Source organism: Rattus norvegicus, chromosome 4, assembly GCF_036323735.1.
Source record: "Rattus norvegicus strain BN/NHsdMcwi chromosome 4, GRCr8, whole genome shotgun sequence".
Classification (NCBI taxonomy): domain Eukaryota; kingdom Metazoa; phylum Chordata; class Mammalia; order Rodentia; family Muridae; genus Rattus; species Rattus norvegicus.
The window spans coordinates 165,197,888-165,212,450 of NC_086022.1; the positions used below are offsets into that span (position 1 = coordinate 165,197,888).

General features: G+C 38.0%; 1 protein-coding gene across 9 annotated transcripts in view; it reads right to left on the reverse strand.

Annotated features, from left to right (window-relative positions):
• Positions 1-2,701: 2,701 nt before the first annotated feature.
• LOC124459649 (killer cell lectin-like receptor subfamily A, member 12-like) overlaps positions 2,702-14,563 on the reverse strand; it is a 51,577-nt gene continuing 39,715 nt past the window's right edge. For 6 of the 9 annotated variants that reach the window (XM_063285436.1, XM_063285434.1, XM_063285433.1 and 3 more), the window contains 4 exons: positions 13,782-13,924; positions 9,834-9,937; positions 3,039-3,194; positions 2,702-2,959 (listed from right to left, as the gene is read on the reverse strand). In XM_063285436.1, coding sequence (XP_063141506.1) covers positions 3,059-3,194; positions 9,834-9,937; positions 13,782-13,924 — 383 coding nt within the window. In that variant the 3' untranslated portion in view covers positions 2,702-2,959; positions 3,039-3,058. Of the gene's footprint in view, positions 2,960-3,038; positions 3,195-5,240; positions 5,439-6,393; positions 8,879-9,833; positions 9,938-13,781; positions 13,925-14,563 lie in introns of those variants that run through there. The other 3 variants (NM_001402019.1, XR_010065610.1, XM_063285438.1) reach the window with 3 other exon arrangements.

Below are 14,563 nucleotides of genomic sequence, written 5' to 3' on the forward strand. Positions count from 1 at the left end.
GTATAAAGGAGCAAGTTAGAGCCTATGGTATTATAATAAATAATTAGTACTGAGTGATAAGCATATCAATTAAATTTAAACAGTCCAGATGAATGGTAAGACAGGTTCCTTGTAATAATTCATATTTTTATCATTAGAGTCTTATTCACTGCATAACTGATATATTTACACAGGTGTGAAATATACACCATAATGAAGCTTCCATCACTGCACAAGGGCAGATTCTTTTATAACCAGCAGGTCTCTTCTCTGACACCCAGGCAGGAGGAGACCACATATACAAACAAACACAAACACACACACACACACACACACACACACACACAGACACACACACACAAACACACACACACACACACACACACACACACACACACACACACACACATCACATATGATGAAAGGATGGAAAGAGATTCCAAGCAACAAAACCAAGAAACAAGCATACCTAGCTACTTTACTAACTGGTCAAATAATATTCAAACCAAAACTACTGAGAATCACCAGTAAATATCATTTCCTACTCATTCAAGAAAAATTTCATTAGGATAGTATCCAATCTAAACATTCTCTGATTCAAAAAAGAATTTGGAAGTGATTCTCCCTATGTGTTTCGATGTTCGTGGCAGCTGATGGTCATTTGAGTGAATGTCGATTTTTAATATATGCCTTTATGATTTCCTGAGTTCCCTCTTGTGCCTGTTATAATGTCTGTCTTTTCATCACTGATTTTGTGAACTTGTATCCTCTCAGTTTCCTTTGGTTAATATAGCCAAAAATTTCTTAATCTTGTTAATATTTTCAATGAGCCATCTCTAGGACATGTCCCACATCCACAGTAGCTTACAACACAACTTGAATTGATAGGTTTAAAAAAAAAAGCAAGATAAAAGTAGACAGAGAGGAGAGAGTTGAGTGTGTAGGGAGATAGGAACAAGTATGTAGTCAGATGAAAGGAAATGAATATGATTGAAATACAGGGAATGACATTATTAAATAACTATTAAAATATTGTTTTAAAAAGAAGTTCTAGGTTAATGTTAAAATCTGACTTAGCAAAAAGAAGGCAGATACTATGCTGACATAGAAATAGAACTAATTTACAGTGTAAGAGCACAGAGAGGGGTAAGAAAGGATTTTGAGAGGAGAAGGAAATTCTCTGTTTGGATTTGATAGAGGATAAGAAGTTTACTTATTGATCAAGGACCATGTTTTTCAGCTGGGTATGGTGCCATATTTTTTAATCCCAGCATAAGGAAGGCAAAGGCACATCTCCATGAGTTTGAGAACAGCCTTGCCTATTTAGCAAGATCCAAGGTGTGTGTGTGTGTGTGTGTGTGTGTGTGTGTGTGTGTGTGTGTTCTATATATTTCTCATGACCTGAAGTTGGTTTATTATGTTACATACACAGTCTGCCTCCAGAACATAATTTTCAAAATATAAAAGTAAAAAGTTTAAAACCATATGCACGCATTTATCTCAGCCTTCTTGAGGCAGAGGCAAAGGAATCTGTGAGTTCTAAGTCTTCCTGTTGAGAGAGAGAGAGAGAGACAGAGACAGAGAGAGAGAGAGAGAGAGAGAGAGAGAGAGAGAGAGAGAGAGAGAGAGAGAGAGAATGACAGACTCAAGGTAGCCCACAGGGAAGCTCTCTCCGAATAAACAAAAGAAAAACCCAAACAAACAAACAAGAACCACCACCAAAAATTAAACACCTAGAAACATAAAATATATTAACGACAGTGGGACACTAAAATGATACCATCACTCAATGAGCAAGATCATGAACATGGATAAAATACCTAGAGTGACATTATCCAGTCTGTGGATAGGTACACACATCCTAGATTAGAACAAGTTACTCTTACTAATCCTGAGATTAGTCATTTGTGTGTACTTATATAATACAAAGTGTTGCCCTGGAAAATATTGAGGAACATGCATGTCTTGATTTTATTTGGTTTGTTTGGTACTATGTTGTAAGCTCTCCCTTTATTTATTTTTCAGCAATCACTTCATAGCTTCATAATTGCCAAGGTCACATTGTAAGCCACTACATCTCACCAACTTCAATTATTACCATCATTTCTACAAGGCCACAACTCATGAGAGATGGATTAAAGTAGGTGGGTGGAACAACTGATGCCTTAGATAAAATATATTCAGCAGTTCCTTGAACTATGCTTGCAGATGTTCACCAAACTTCAAATTATATTTTATCTCCAAAAGAAATGTTTATAACAACTAGAAAGACTTCTAGATGAAAAAAATTGAAATCCAAACCAAATAGTATCAGCTAACATATAAAAAACCAAAACCTACAACTACATTCTATCTCTCAATTATACTGTATTTTTAAATTTATTTATTTATTCACTTTATAAATCCCAATATCAGCATGTCGTCTATGCCCAGAAACTCCTCACAAAGAACCTTCCCACATTCCATTCTCTCCTTTACTTCTCAGAGCCCCTCCTCACCATTTGCACAAAAGTCAAAAGTGGGTTTCTTAAATGAACATTGACAATTATACCAAGAAGATTTTCAGTTTTTTGTTGGTTTGTTTGTTTGAGGGAGTGGGGTCAGGAAATTTTTTTTTTCTTTTTATGTTTTGTTTTCAAACAGGGTCTCATGTAATCTGAACTGTCCTCAAATTCAGTGTGTAGCTATAGATGATCCTTAACTTTTGATCCACCAGGCCCAATTTCAATTAACAGGATTTATTCTAATCATAATGAAATACTCAGGTTGGTTATTGGGATTTGATTTAATTGTATAAGAGTTTAAGAAATCAGAAAGAGCAGAGTCCTGGAGACTTTGAAGCAAACCATGTCCATGCACCAGAGAAAATGTGTCCTGTCTTCACCAGGATGGAAGAAGCCTCTGCTCTGCCACATCAGATTCCAGAGAACATTCCCACACTCTTCCAGCTCATCTCGTTGTTTGCACAGCAGACTAAATCCTGTGAACAAAACACCTGTTTGAAAGCAGTCACACATTATTAGAGGAAACAAAAGAGGATCAGCACATTCCATGTTTACCTTTAACTCTTGTTGGAGAGTCAATCAGGGAAGTTATCCAGTCTCTTCTGACAAATACATGGGTAACGGTTCATGCACATAGCATTTTCTAGTCTTGTTTGAGATAAGAACATACATCCTCCATACTTTTCATTGTATTTTTTTAGGTTCAAGGAACTAAAGAACAAAAACAACAATTGGCAACTCTTTAATTTTGAAAATTCCCTGAAATAAGTCATGTTTTCAAAATCATATTTGCAAAAGTATATGGAATATAGAATTATTAATCATAAGTTCACCACCAAAATATCTTTTCTTTAAGCTCATAAAAGGAAATTGTCTCCTAATGACACAAAAATTTCCATCTTATTTTAGACCCCCTATTTTTTGGTAAACAGGTAAAATTTGTTTATTACCAAAGAATTTTTTTTTGCTAAACTTCCTTTCACATTAATATTTTTATCAAAAAATTCTAGAATAATAGTAAAACAGACGTGCTTGGAACATAGAAGAAGAACTTATATGTTTATGTTTTAAAGTGAAAGGGGAGGTTTGACATACAATCATATATGAGGGCTTGTATCTTATGTATGGGACCGTTTTCCTTTCTTCCTGCTGACCTCATAATTAATGGAAACATGGTAATCTAATGAACTCCCTGTATGCAACACAACTCTCATTTCTGCAGGATGGTATATCAGAGACCACAACTACCCTTCTATTTAAAAATGCAGCTAAATAAAATAATATCATAGAAAACAGAGATAACTACAGTAAAACAGAAGGACTATGAGTTCTGGAACAGCTTGGCCTATGTAGCAAAACAAGAATTAAAAATGAATTATTTAATAATAAATCATTAGCATTCTCTTGTGGAAACTAAAGGAAATCAGATTTATACTCCACCTGAGTTGTTAGCAGGAAAACTTAGATGGTCAGGGCAGCATTGAAGCTAGTGGTTCCCCTAAGAAACCTAGAGGTAACTAACTAAAGAATGCACTCAAACTGAGATTCTTAATATTTAAGTCCCTCCAGGTCTACAGGGAAACAATTGTAGTTCCAGTATTTAGAAGATGAAAATGGAGGATTGAAGATTCAAAGAAAGCCTTTCATACATAGGGAGTTTAGCTTAGTAAGGATTATAGAGTCTTGTTCAAAGAAGGGGAGAAAGAACATGAAACCCACTGACACTACTTGGGCTGAGATTTCATTTTTATTTCCTTTTTAATTTTTCTCTTTTTTCTTTCTTTTATTGGATATTTTCTATATTTACATTACAAATACTAATCCCCCTTTCTGGTTTCCCCTCTGGAAAGTCCCTATCCAATCCTTCCACCCCCTAACTCCATAAGGGTGCCTCTCTACCCACACAACCACTCCCTCCTGCAGACCAGCCCTGGTATTCCCTTGCACTGGAGCATCAAGCCTTCATAGGATCAAGGGCCTCTCCTCCCATTGATGCCCAAAATACACAGCTGGAGCTATGGGTTGCTCCATGTGTAGCCTTTGGTTGGTAGTATATGCCTGGAAGCTCTGGGATGTCATGCTACTTGATATTGTTGTTCTTCCTATTGGGTTGCAACCTGCCTTATCTACCTCATTCTTTTCTTTAGCTCCTCCATTGGGAAACCTGTTCACAGTCCAATGGTTGGCTCTCAGCATCTGCCTCTGTATTTATCTAGCTCTGGCAGAATCTCTCTCTTTTTTTTTTTTTTTGGTTTTTTTTTTTTTTTTTTTTGGTTTTTTTTTTTTTTTCGGAGCTGGGGACCGAACCCAGGGCCTTGTGCTTCCTAGGCAAGTGCTCTACCACTGAGCTAAATCCCCAGCCCCCTGGAAGAGTCTCTTAAGACAAAGCTATATCAGACTCCTATTAGCATCTACCTCTTGGCATCCCCAGTAGTGACTGGGTTTGGTGACTGTCATCAGGGAAATGTGAATCAAAACAATCCTGAGGTGTGTGTGTTGTTTGTGTAGTTGTTTTGGTTTTGGGGAGGGGAATGTTTTTGTCTTATTGTCATTTTGTGTATTTTGATCGCCTGATTGATTTTATTTCCCCCTTTTTTGTTGTTTGTAGGAGAAAGAAATAGTATGACTTTGGGTGGATAGTAAGTTGGGGAGCAACAGGGAACACTCAGTGAGGAGAGAACCCATTCAAAAGAAGATATGAGTTTTTAAAAGGAACCCAATTGCAAGGCAAAGGACACTTCAAGAGGAATTACTTACTGGTCGGGGAGATGACAAGGGTCTCCTACACAGCACAGGATACTGCTCCTCCCCTTGGGTATCCATCATAACCACATGGAAAGCCCTATTGCTGAAGATACTTCCCACTTTGACACCAACACATAGAGAAGTCAATCCCAATCAATATGGAAATATCTTCCCCTTGTCTGGCTTTCAAAGGGCTAGAAACTGGTTTTGCTGGTTGCAGAGAAGAAAAGATATGAGTAGACCTATTCAGCACTGGACCCTGCATGCTACAATGCTGACCTGTTAAGCAAGATATGTTGTAGGATAAATTGATGCTTTCTTACTGGAACTAGGTCCTTTACAATAAGAGGGGACTATGTCTGATGCTGTAATCCAACTCCAAAGCCTGAGACTGAAGGTGGTCAGAGGCCACTTGTGCCAATTGTCCTGCTACGTATTCCGTGGGTAAAATGCGTTCCTAGAATTTATCGCTATGGCCTAGACTTGTGCTGCTCTCAACTTCATCAAAGATGAATCTTTTTTCCCCTTTTTTGCGATGTCATTCATTTACATTTCAAATGATATCCTGCCTCATTGTTACGCCATCACAGTCCCGCATACCATCTACAAGAACACCCTTACTTTCAGCTACAGGAGGGTTCTCCTCCACCCACTTACCAATGCCAGTCTCACCTCTCTAGTATCTCCCTATGCTGGGGCATCAAGCCTCCACAGGACCAAAGACCTCCCCTCCGTCTGATGTCAGATAAAGTCATCCTCTGATACCTATATATCTGGAACTGTGGATCCTTCCATGTATACTATCTGGATGGTTGTTAGTCTCTGGGAGTTCTAGATGCTCCACTTAGTTGATATTGATCTTTTTATGGGGTTATAATTACCTTCAGCTCCTACAGTCTTCCCCTAGCTCTTCCATTGAAGTCCATGGGCTCAGGACGATGTTTTGCTATGAATAACTGTATCTGTGTTGGTCATGTGATAGTAGAACCTCTCAGAGAATAGTCATACCAGGCTCCGCTTAGCAAGCACTTCTTGGCATCAGCAATAGTATCAAGTTTTGGTGTCTACAAATGGGGATGGATCCTTAGGTGGGATAGTCTCTGGATGGCCTTTCATTTAGTCTCCTTCCAACTTTTGAACCTGCCTTTGTTTTAGTGGTTATGTGTATATGTGTGTGTTTATATATATATATATATATATATATATATATATATATATATATATATATGCATATATGTGTATATATGCTGAATCCCCAGGTGTGGCTGTCTCAGGAATAGCCAAATACAGCCAAAGAGCCATTTCTTGAGCCTTTGCTCCAAAGTCTGTCTCCATATATACCCCTATGTATATTTTTGTCCTCCCTTTTTTTTAGAAGGTGTGAAGCATCCACACATTGGTCATCTTTTTTCTTGTGCTTCATGTGGTCTATGGATTGTATCTTGGATAATTTGACCTTATAGCTAATACCTACTTATTTTTGTGTGCAAACCATGTGTATTTTCTTTTGATTGGGTCACCTCACTTGGGATGATATTTTGTAGTTCCATCCATTTACCTATGAATTTTATGAATCATTGTTTTTGGTAGTGGAGTAGTACTCGATTATATAAATGAACCATATTTTCAGTATCCATATTTCTTTTAAGGGACAACTGGATTATTTTGAGTTTCTGGTGATTATAAATAAGGTTGCTAAAAACATGGTGGAGCCTGTGTCCTTCTTATATTTTGGAGCATCTTTTGAGTGTATATCCAGGAGTGCTATAACTGGGTCTTCAGTTAGAACGATTTCCAGTTTTCTGAGGAATTGCCAGCTTGATTTGCAAAGGGGTTTTACCAGCCTGCAGTCCTACTAGAAATGGAGGAGTGTTCCACATTCTCCACATCCTCATCAGCATCTGCTGTCAAATTTGTTTTTGATCTTTGCCATTGTGATTGGTATGAGGTGGGAACTCAGGATAATTTGATTTGCTGTCCCCAATAACTAAGGATGTTGAACATTTTTTAGGTACTACCTGGTTATGCAAGATTTTTTACTTGAGAATTCTTTGTTTAGCTGTGAGTCCCATTTCCATAGGGTTATTAGGCTCTCTGCAGTCTAACTTTTGAGGTTTCTGTAAATTTTAGATATCAGCCCTCTATCTATTGTAGGGCTGGTAAAGATAGTTTACAATATATAAGTTGTGATTTTGTCAAAATTATACTATTCCAACTTCTAGCCAGAGCAATTAGACAACAAAGTAAATCAAGGAAATAAAAATTGAACAGGAGGAAGTCAAAATATCACTCTTTGCAGATAATATGATAATTTACATAAGAGACCCCACAAATTCAACCAAAGAACTGCTACAGTTGCTGAACAACTTCTGCAAAGTGCCTGGATATAAATTGACTCTAACAAATCAGCCTTCCCCTACTGAAAGGATAAATGGGCAGACAATGAAATTATGGAAGCAACATCTTTCACAATAGTCACTAATTATATAAAATAAATTCTATCAAATTAATAGGCTTGCTATCCTGAAAGGATATCCAGACTGTGAAAAATATGGAAACAACACCATACACAATAGTTTCAGATATTATAAAAAAACCTTGGTATGAATCTAACCAGGTAAGTGAAAGATTTGTATGACAAGTACTTCAAGTGTCTGAAGAAAAGAATTCAAGAATTCCTCAGAAGATAGAACAGTCTCCCATGCTGATGCTTCAGCAGGGTTAACATAATAAAAATGGCCACCTTACCAAAAGAAATCTAAAACCAAAATATTCAGTGCAATCCTCATCAAAATTCCAATACAATTCTTCACAGTTATAATGAGAAATTCTCAAATTCATTTGGAATTTTTAAAAAAAAGTAGCAAAACTATTCCCAATAATTAATGAAGTTCTGCAGTGATCACCATTTCACACCTGAAGCTGTTCTACAGAGCAATAGTGATAAAAAAAAAAAAACTAAATGACCTGGCATTTGTGCAGAGAAATGCACATAGATCAGTGGAATAGAATTGAAGACCCAGAAATAAACCACAGCCTATGGTCACTTCAACGTTGACAAAGAAGTTAAAACCATTCTGTGGAAAAAGGTAGCAGTTTCAACAAATGGTGCTGGGTTAACTGGAGGGTGACCATGTAGAAGAATTCAAATTGATTCATATTCTCCATTTCCAAAGATCAAGTCCAAGTACATCAAGGTCTTCTACATAAAAAGAGATATGCTAAGTCTAGTAGAAGAGAAAGTAGACAAGAGCCTGAAACACATGGGAAGGGTGCAAATTTTCCTGTAAACAATACCAATGACTCATGCTATAAGATGAACAATCAACAAATGATAACTCATAAAGTTGAAATGCTTCTCTAAGGCAGAGAACCTTCTTTACAAAGTGGGCTATCGTACATGTAGAGTGGTAGAATTTGTCACAGTGCATAGGAGAAGTGTATATGTGCTGAGTCCTAAAGGAGATATCTGCATCAAATTCCTTGCCTGTATAACAACAGCAAATTTCTGGAGAGGGCACAGAACAGGACATAGAATAAAATATAAGAACCAGACGAGGCAGGAAGCTCTATGTATTTCAGGATTCTTAACAAGATGATATATCTTTAAATTTATATCTTCTTAAGAAATCACTATTCTTAGGTGAAAGCTGCAGGAAAAGAGAAAGATAATTCTTTATGGAGTGTTTGGGTACTGTGTGTTACTTGTTCCAATAGATTGCATACAACGATGAACCTATAGACAGTTATGAAGACATAGTTAGTATAATGCATGTTTGAGCCTTTAGAAGGGGTAGGGTTTCTGGACACTGACCTCATAGGTAGCAATGAATATACTAGTAAGAGCACCAGTGGAAGGGGAAGCCCTGGGTCCTCCTAAGACTGAACCCCCAGTGAACTGGACTGTTGGGGGGAGGGCGGTAATGGGGGGAGGGTTGGGAGGGGAACACCCATAAGGAAGGGGAGGGGGGAGGGGGATGTTTGCCCGGAAACCGGGAAAGGGAATAACACTCGAAATGTATATAAGAAATACTCAAGTTAATAAAAAAAAAGGGGTAGGGTTTGATATGTTCATATATTTTTGGATGTAAATATGATATTCAATAAAATGCATATTACTAATAATGATAATAATGGAAGAGTTTTCTAGCAAATTATAAATAATCAAACTCCTCAGGATTTTCAAAACACCTTAAGTGAATGGCAGGCATATATATATATATATATATATATATATATATATATATATATATTAAGCTGAAAACAAAAAGAAATGTCACATGAATGTCTGAATGACTCAGGTGCAATGTATCTGTCATGATCATTTGGTCACTCTGCCCTACTTTAAGTTATTTACTTTCTAGAGCCTTTCTTATATTACCAGAAACAGTTCTGAGATGTATGCAGTTTTAAGCCACTTTTGGTCAGTCCCATGAACATACAATTTGCCACTGTAACACTTTCTCAGAGACTACCTCATGCTACTTGTCCTTAACTATAAGCTCATAGAAAATGAGGAAAGGCATGTGAAATGAGAAAAAAGCCTTTGCACACAAACCTCCCAGTACCCTCACCAGTGTTAGTCTTAAGAGTTTAGAAACTCACAATTCAGATTGGCCATTATCAATCCATGACCATTCCTCTTTTGCTTTATTGTATGACAATCCAATCCAGTACTGGTCTGAAAGAACCTGGAGTCGAAGGAACATCTGTAAAAGAAACAATGCACCCTATGATGAATTTTCTGTAGGTTTGATGAAAGAACAAGGAAGAAAATTTCCCACCATTCCAGTATCATTCTGTGCTGTTCTGTTCTCTCATTCATCAGTCCCACCATGTTCATTCTGGATAGGACTTCGTACAATAGCACATTTAAATCAAAACTAAGTCAGTTCTATAAGTTAGTTAAAATAAAACCTTCAAGTGTCTTGAGATATTAAGATCATGACATGCTGTGTGAGTATGTTTCTTAGACCACATCTCACTAAGTAACCATGACGGGACGTGAATTCACAATCTCCTTATTTAATGCAGATTTAATGATAATATTTTTAGATTCAGCATTTTTTTGACTGATGTAACAATTTCTTCTAATGCTTTATCTATGCCTGAGCTAACTAGAAAATTCTTAATGTAGGAATCTTGAATCGTCATGAAGCACATAAATGTATGTTCAATGTCTTCAGCAACCAGAGAAATGCAAGTCAGAACAACTCTGAGACCTCACTTTACACCAGTAGGCATGGTTAATATTAAAATCTCAAGTGATAGCACATGCTAAGAAGGTTACGGAGTAAGGAGAACACTCCTCCAGTGTTGGCGGGGGTGGAAACTTGCAAAATGTCTTTAGAAATAAATTTGGTGGTTTACCAGAAAAGTGGTAATAGTTCTAATTCAAGAACAGGCTATACCACTCCTAGGCATATACCCAAAAAGTGCTCCATCATTCCGCAAAGACCCTGCTCAATTGCCTTCATAGCAGTTGTATTCATAATATCCAGAAAATGAAAACTTCTTAGATGTCCCTCAATTGAAGAATTAATAAAATCTTTGTAACATCTGCACAATGGAATAGTAGTCATCTATGAATTACAAAGACACCCGTTTTACAGACAAATGGATGGAACTTGAGAATATCATCCTGAGGTTGCCAAGTCCCACAAAGACAGTTTTGGTATGTTTTAACTTATGAGTGGATATTAATCATAAAAAAGAGAATGTTTGTGCTACATACCACAGACCCAAGCTGTCTGGACAGAAAGAGGGGCACAAGCAAGAATTCTTGGGTCTCACTTGGAAGGGAGATTGGAATGGTTACAGAAGGCAAATGGAGACAGGGAACTAAGCAGGAGAGTGGTTCATGAGGGGAGTGGAGTTGCAGTTTCATGTGTAGGGAAGCAAGGGAGTATGGCCTGATGGTCATGAGAATCAATGGAATTCTGCAACTGCTGAGGAAGTCGGTAGGGAACATCTTATGGAATGTGGTGATCAGTGTTAGGAGAGGCACACAATAATCAGTAGGGGTGTCCTTAGCTGAGAAATTTATGTAGACTGGTGAGACAGCCTCCTGTGGCCAGGAAAGAATCCCTGGGGACCAATAGCAATATCAATAAACTGACAAAACTTTTGAAACAAACTCACCCTGTTTATAAGAAATACAGGATTTGTAAATGGAGTAAGACTGAGGGAGCAGGCAACAAATAACTGGCTCAAACTGAGACCCATCCTGTGGAAAAGCATCAATCCATGACCCTATTAATGATACTCAGTTATGCTTGCAGACAGGAGTCTAGCATGCTGACCTCTGTGAGCCTCTACAAAGCAGCTTAGTTATACATAAACAGGAACCCAAAGCCAAACCATGGATGGAGCCTGGGAACCCTTATGGAAGAATAGGAGGATGAATTGTGGTCGCTGAAGGGGATAGGAGCTCCACATGAAGACAAAGAGTAACAACTAACCTGGACCCTTGGGGACAGACCACTAGACAAAGAACATATGTAGGGCTAGACCTTGGCTTCCTGGCATATATGCAGATTTGTCTTCTTTTGGTATGTGAACAATTGCAGCAGACAAAATTTGCTGCCTTTATATGAGTTATACTCTAACAGCTTCCTTGTCTGACCTCAGTGGAAGAGGATGCACCTAGCCTCATGAAGTTGAGGGGCTCTAGGTGACTGGGGCTCCTCCAGAGATCTATTGCCTGGCTGTGTTCATGGGTTTGGACCAAGAAGGGAGAGAACTCAGGTAGGGAGAGGGAAGAGCTTTCGCCACGCCCTCTGCCAGTCCTCTATTTTGCTGCTGCCAAGTCATACCAGGCTGAGCATGCAGCAGACTGACTAGCTGGCTAAGGATGCAAGAGGGCTTCTGGTTGTAATTTGGGAGAGGAGATCTCTTCCACAAGATACAGTGTTACAGTTCTTATGACAGAAACTCTCAGACAATGGAATAATCCCTGCACACTTTTAATCCTTAATATGATTCTTAAATATAGTTTTGGGATGGGTCATTGTCTGACAGCAGGTACTTCGTATTGGTTTCTCCTGAGAGTTTGGGAAGACCTCATCTTCAAATCCAGGGGCATGGACCTATTTCTATGACTGATCTGTCTTGAGCCCATGTGACCTGTGATCATGTCCTCACATATGGATTAGGAGTTTGGATCATTGCCCTATGTGAAAGGTCTGTCTCAAATCTCTCTATAGGGTCGATGGGGGCTGCAGCTAGAGGCCTTGATCTGGGAGTCTGGGAATTTGCCTGAAGTTCCATTTAGGCTTTCCAGGGATTTGATCTATCTTGAACAGGAATCAGGGTACCTTTCACAGCATGCCGCCCAACCTGCAGTCTTGATGTGCCAGGGTTTGAAAAAACTAGGGGGTAAAATAATTTTATTCCTGCTCCTGCTCCTTCTCTTGCTACTACAGCTGCTTCTGCTTCACAACAGTGACAACAACAACAACAACAACTACTACTACTACTATTACTACTACTACTACTACTACTACTACTACTACTACTACTACTACTACTGCTACTAATATTACTACTACTACCCAAAAATAATAAAAATTTAAAAAATTGATTACAGTTGGTGTTCCAAGTGAATACTTAATCTATTATTTGTAGTTAAAAATACACTGATGAAAACTAAGAAGCCATTTTATAGAACATCATTATGTTATTACTAGATAAGTACTTGTTAGTTTATTATCCTGCCTGTGTGTGGCTGGGCCCTCTCCATTCACCTTTCCTGCAGAATGAAACTCAGTCTTCCAGGCTTGTGCAGCGGGTTCTTTTTACCACCGAGCTGCCACCGTGCTGGTCCTACCAATATTCTAAAATAAAAAATGATGCCACAAAAAATACTTTTACGTTATTATTTGAACATGTATTCAATTGATATATAAATATCATACTGTGTTATAAATAACAATGTATTCAAGGTGAGCCTGCCATCATTTCTCTAGAAAAATACAAACTTCAATGAGATTTCATTAGTAATAATTAAAACAGGAAATGCCAGATATTGGGATAATAAAACATGAGAATACTGTTCAGTAAAGGTAGGGACAGTTTCAGTGAAAATCACCATGGACCTAACTGGTCAACCACTTAATTACACATTTTTCCTATCATCTCATATTTCAGACAGGAACAGAGGTCAGTTAATTTCCCTTTTGGCATCTGATTTCTCATCTCAGGAAGTCTCACTTCCAGTTCCAAAGGGCAAACATTAGACAAAGGGAGTTTACTTAGAACTCTATGGAGAAAAATAACTCTCAGCCAGAGGATGAGCTCTACCAAAGGTTTAAACTTTATCAAGAAAAGGCATGCTTTCTGAGGGACTCTCTTGTAGGATCCTGAGAAAGAGAGTATACTGAAAGACACAAGTTTATCCATAGTAATAAGTCTCCCCCCAACAGACCCTTGTCCCAAAATTTTGTTCATATTACAGGAAAATCATATGCAAATGAAAAAGTATGCATTTAATATCTCATTATTTAGGGCTAGACACAAAATCGAACAGAATAAAGGGGCAAGTGTCTACAGTACCAGTTCATCCTCATAATCTATCTTCAGAAGGGATAATCTGGATTTCTGGCAGGCTTGTTGACATCCAATCCAGGTTTTTTTGTCCAGGATGAAATAATAACATTTTATACCATAGCAGAACCAGTATATTTCAACATTTTTGCCTGTGAAAGTGAAGTTAAATGGTTAAATTCATTGTTTTCTGGTATTGTGTTATCAGAACACAATATTAATTAATGTTGTGTTGAAAGAAAGAAAGAGGGGATGGGGTAAAATCTCCCAGGTTTCTGAAAATGAGATTCTACAATGCCCAGAGACTCCCGCACACCCATGAGTTATGCAACGTTTTTGATAACACTAGAGATATAGACACATTTCCTGTGTCAATCATGTATGAATCAGTAGAGAAAAGAATACTATTAATCCTTTAAAGGAAAATTCATTGGCTGAGCATGATAACTTATGCCTATAACCTGAGTACTCCAAAGAGAGAGACAGGGAGGGTCATCCTAGGCTAAGTAATGACTTCCAGGCCAACCTTGGATACACTTTGATTTCCAAGTCAACCTGGACTACACAATGATATCCTGTCTCACATGAAACCCAAGAGAGAGATGCTGACCTATGTGACAAACATGGATGAACTTGAAGATGGTGAATGAAGAGAAACACACCAGGTCTAGGACCATACTTTATGATTCTAATCAGATTAGGTTTCTAAATCAGGCCAGTTCTATGAAACAGAGACTCATAAAATACCAGGATGCAGAGGGCAGGAAATGAGAACTTGCTATTCAGAGGAA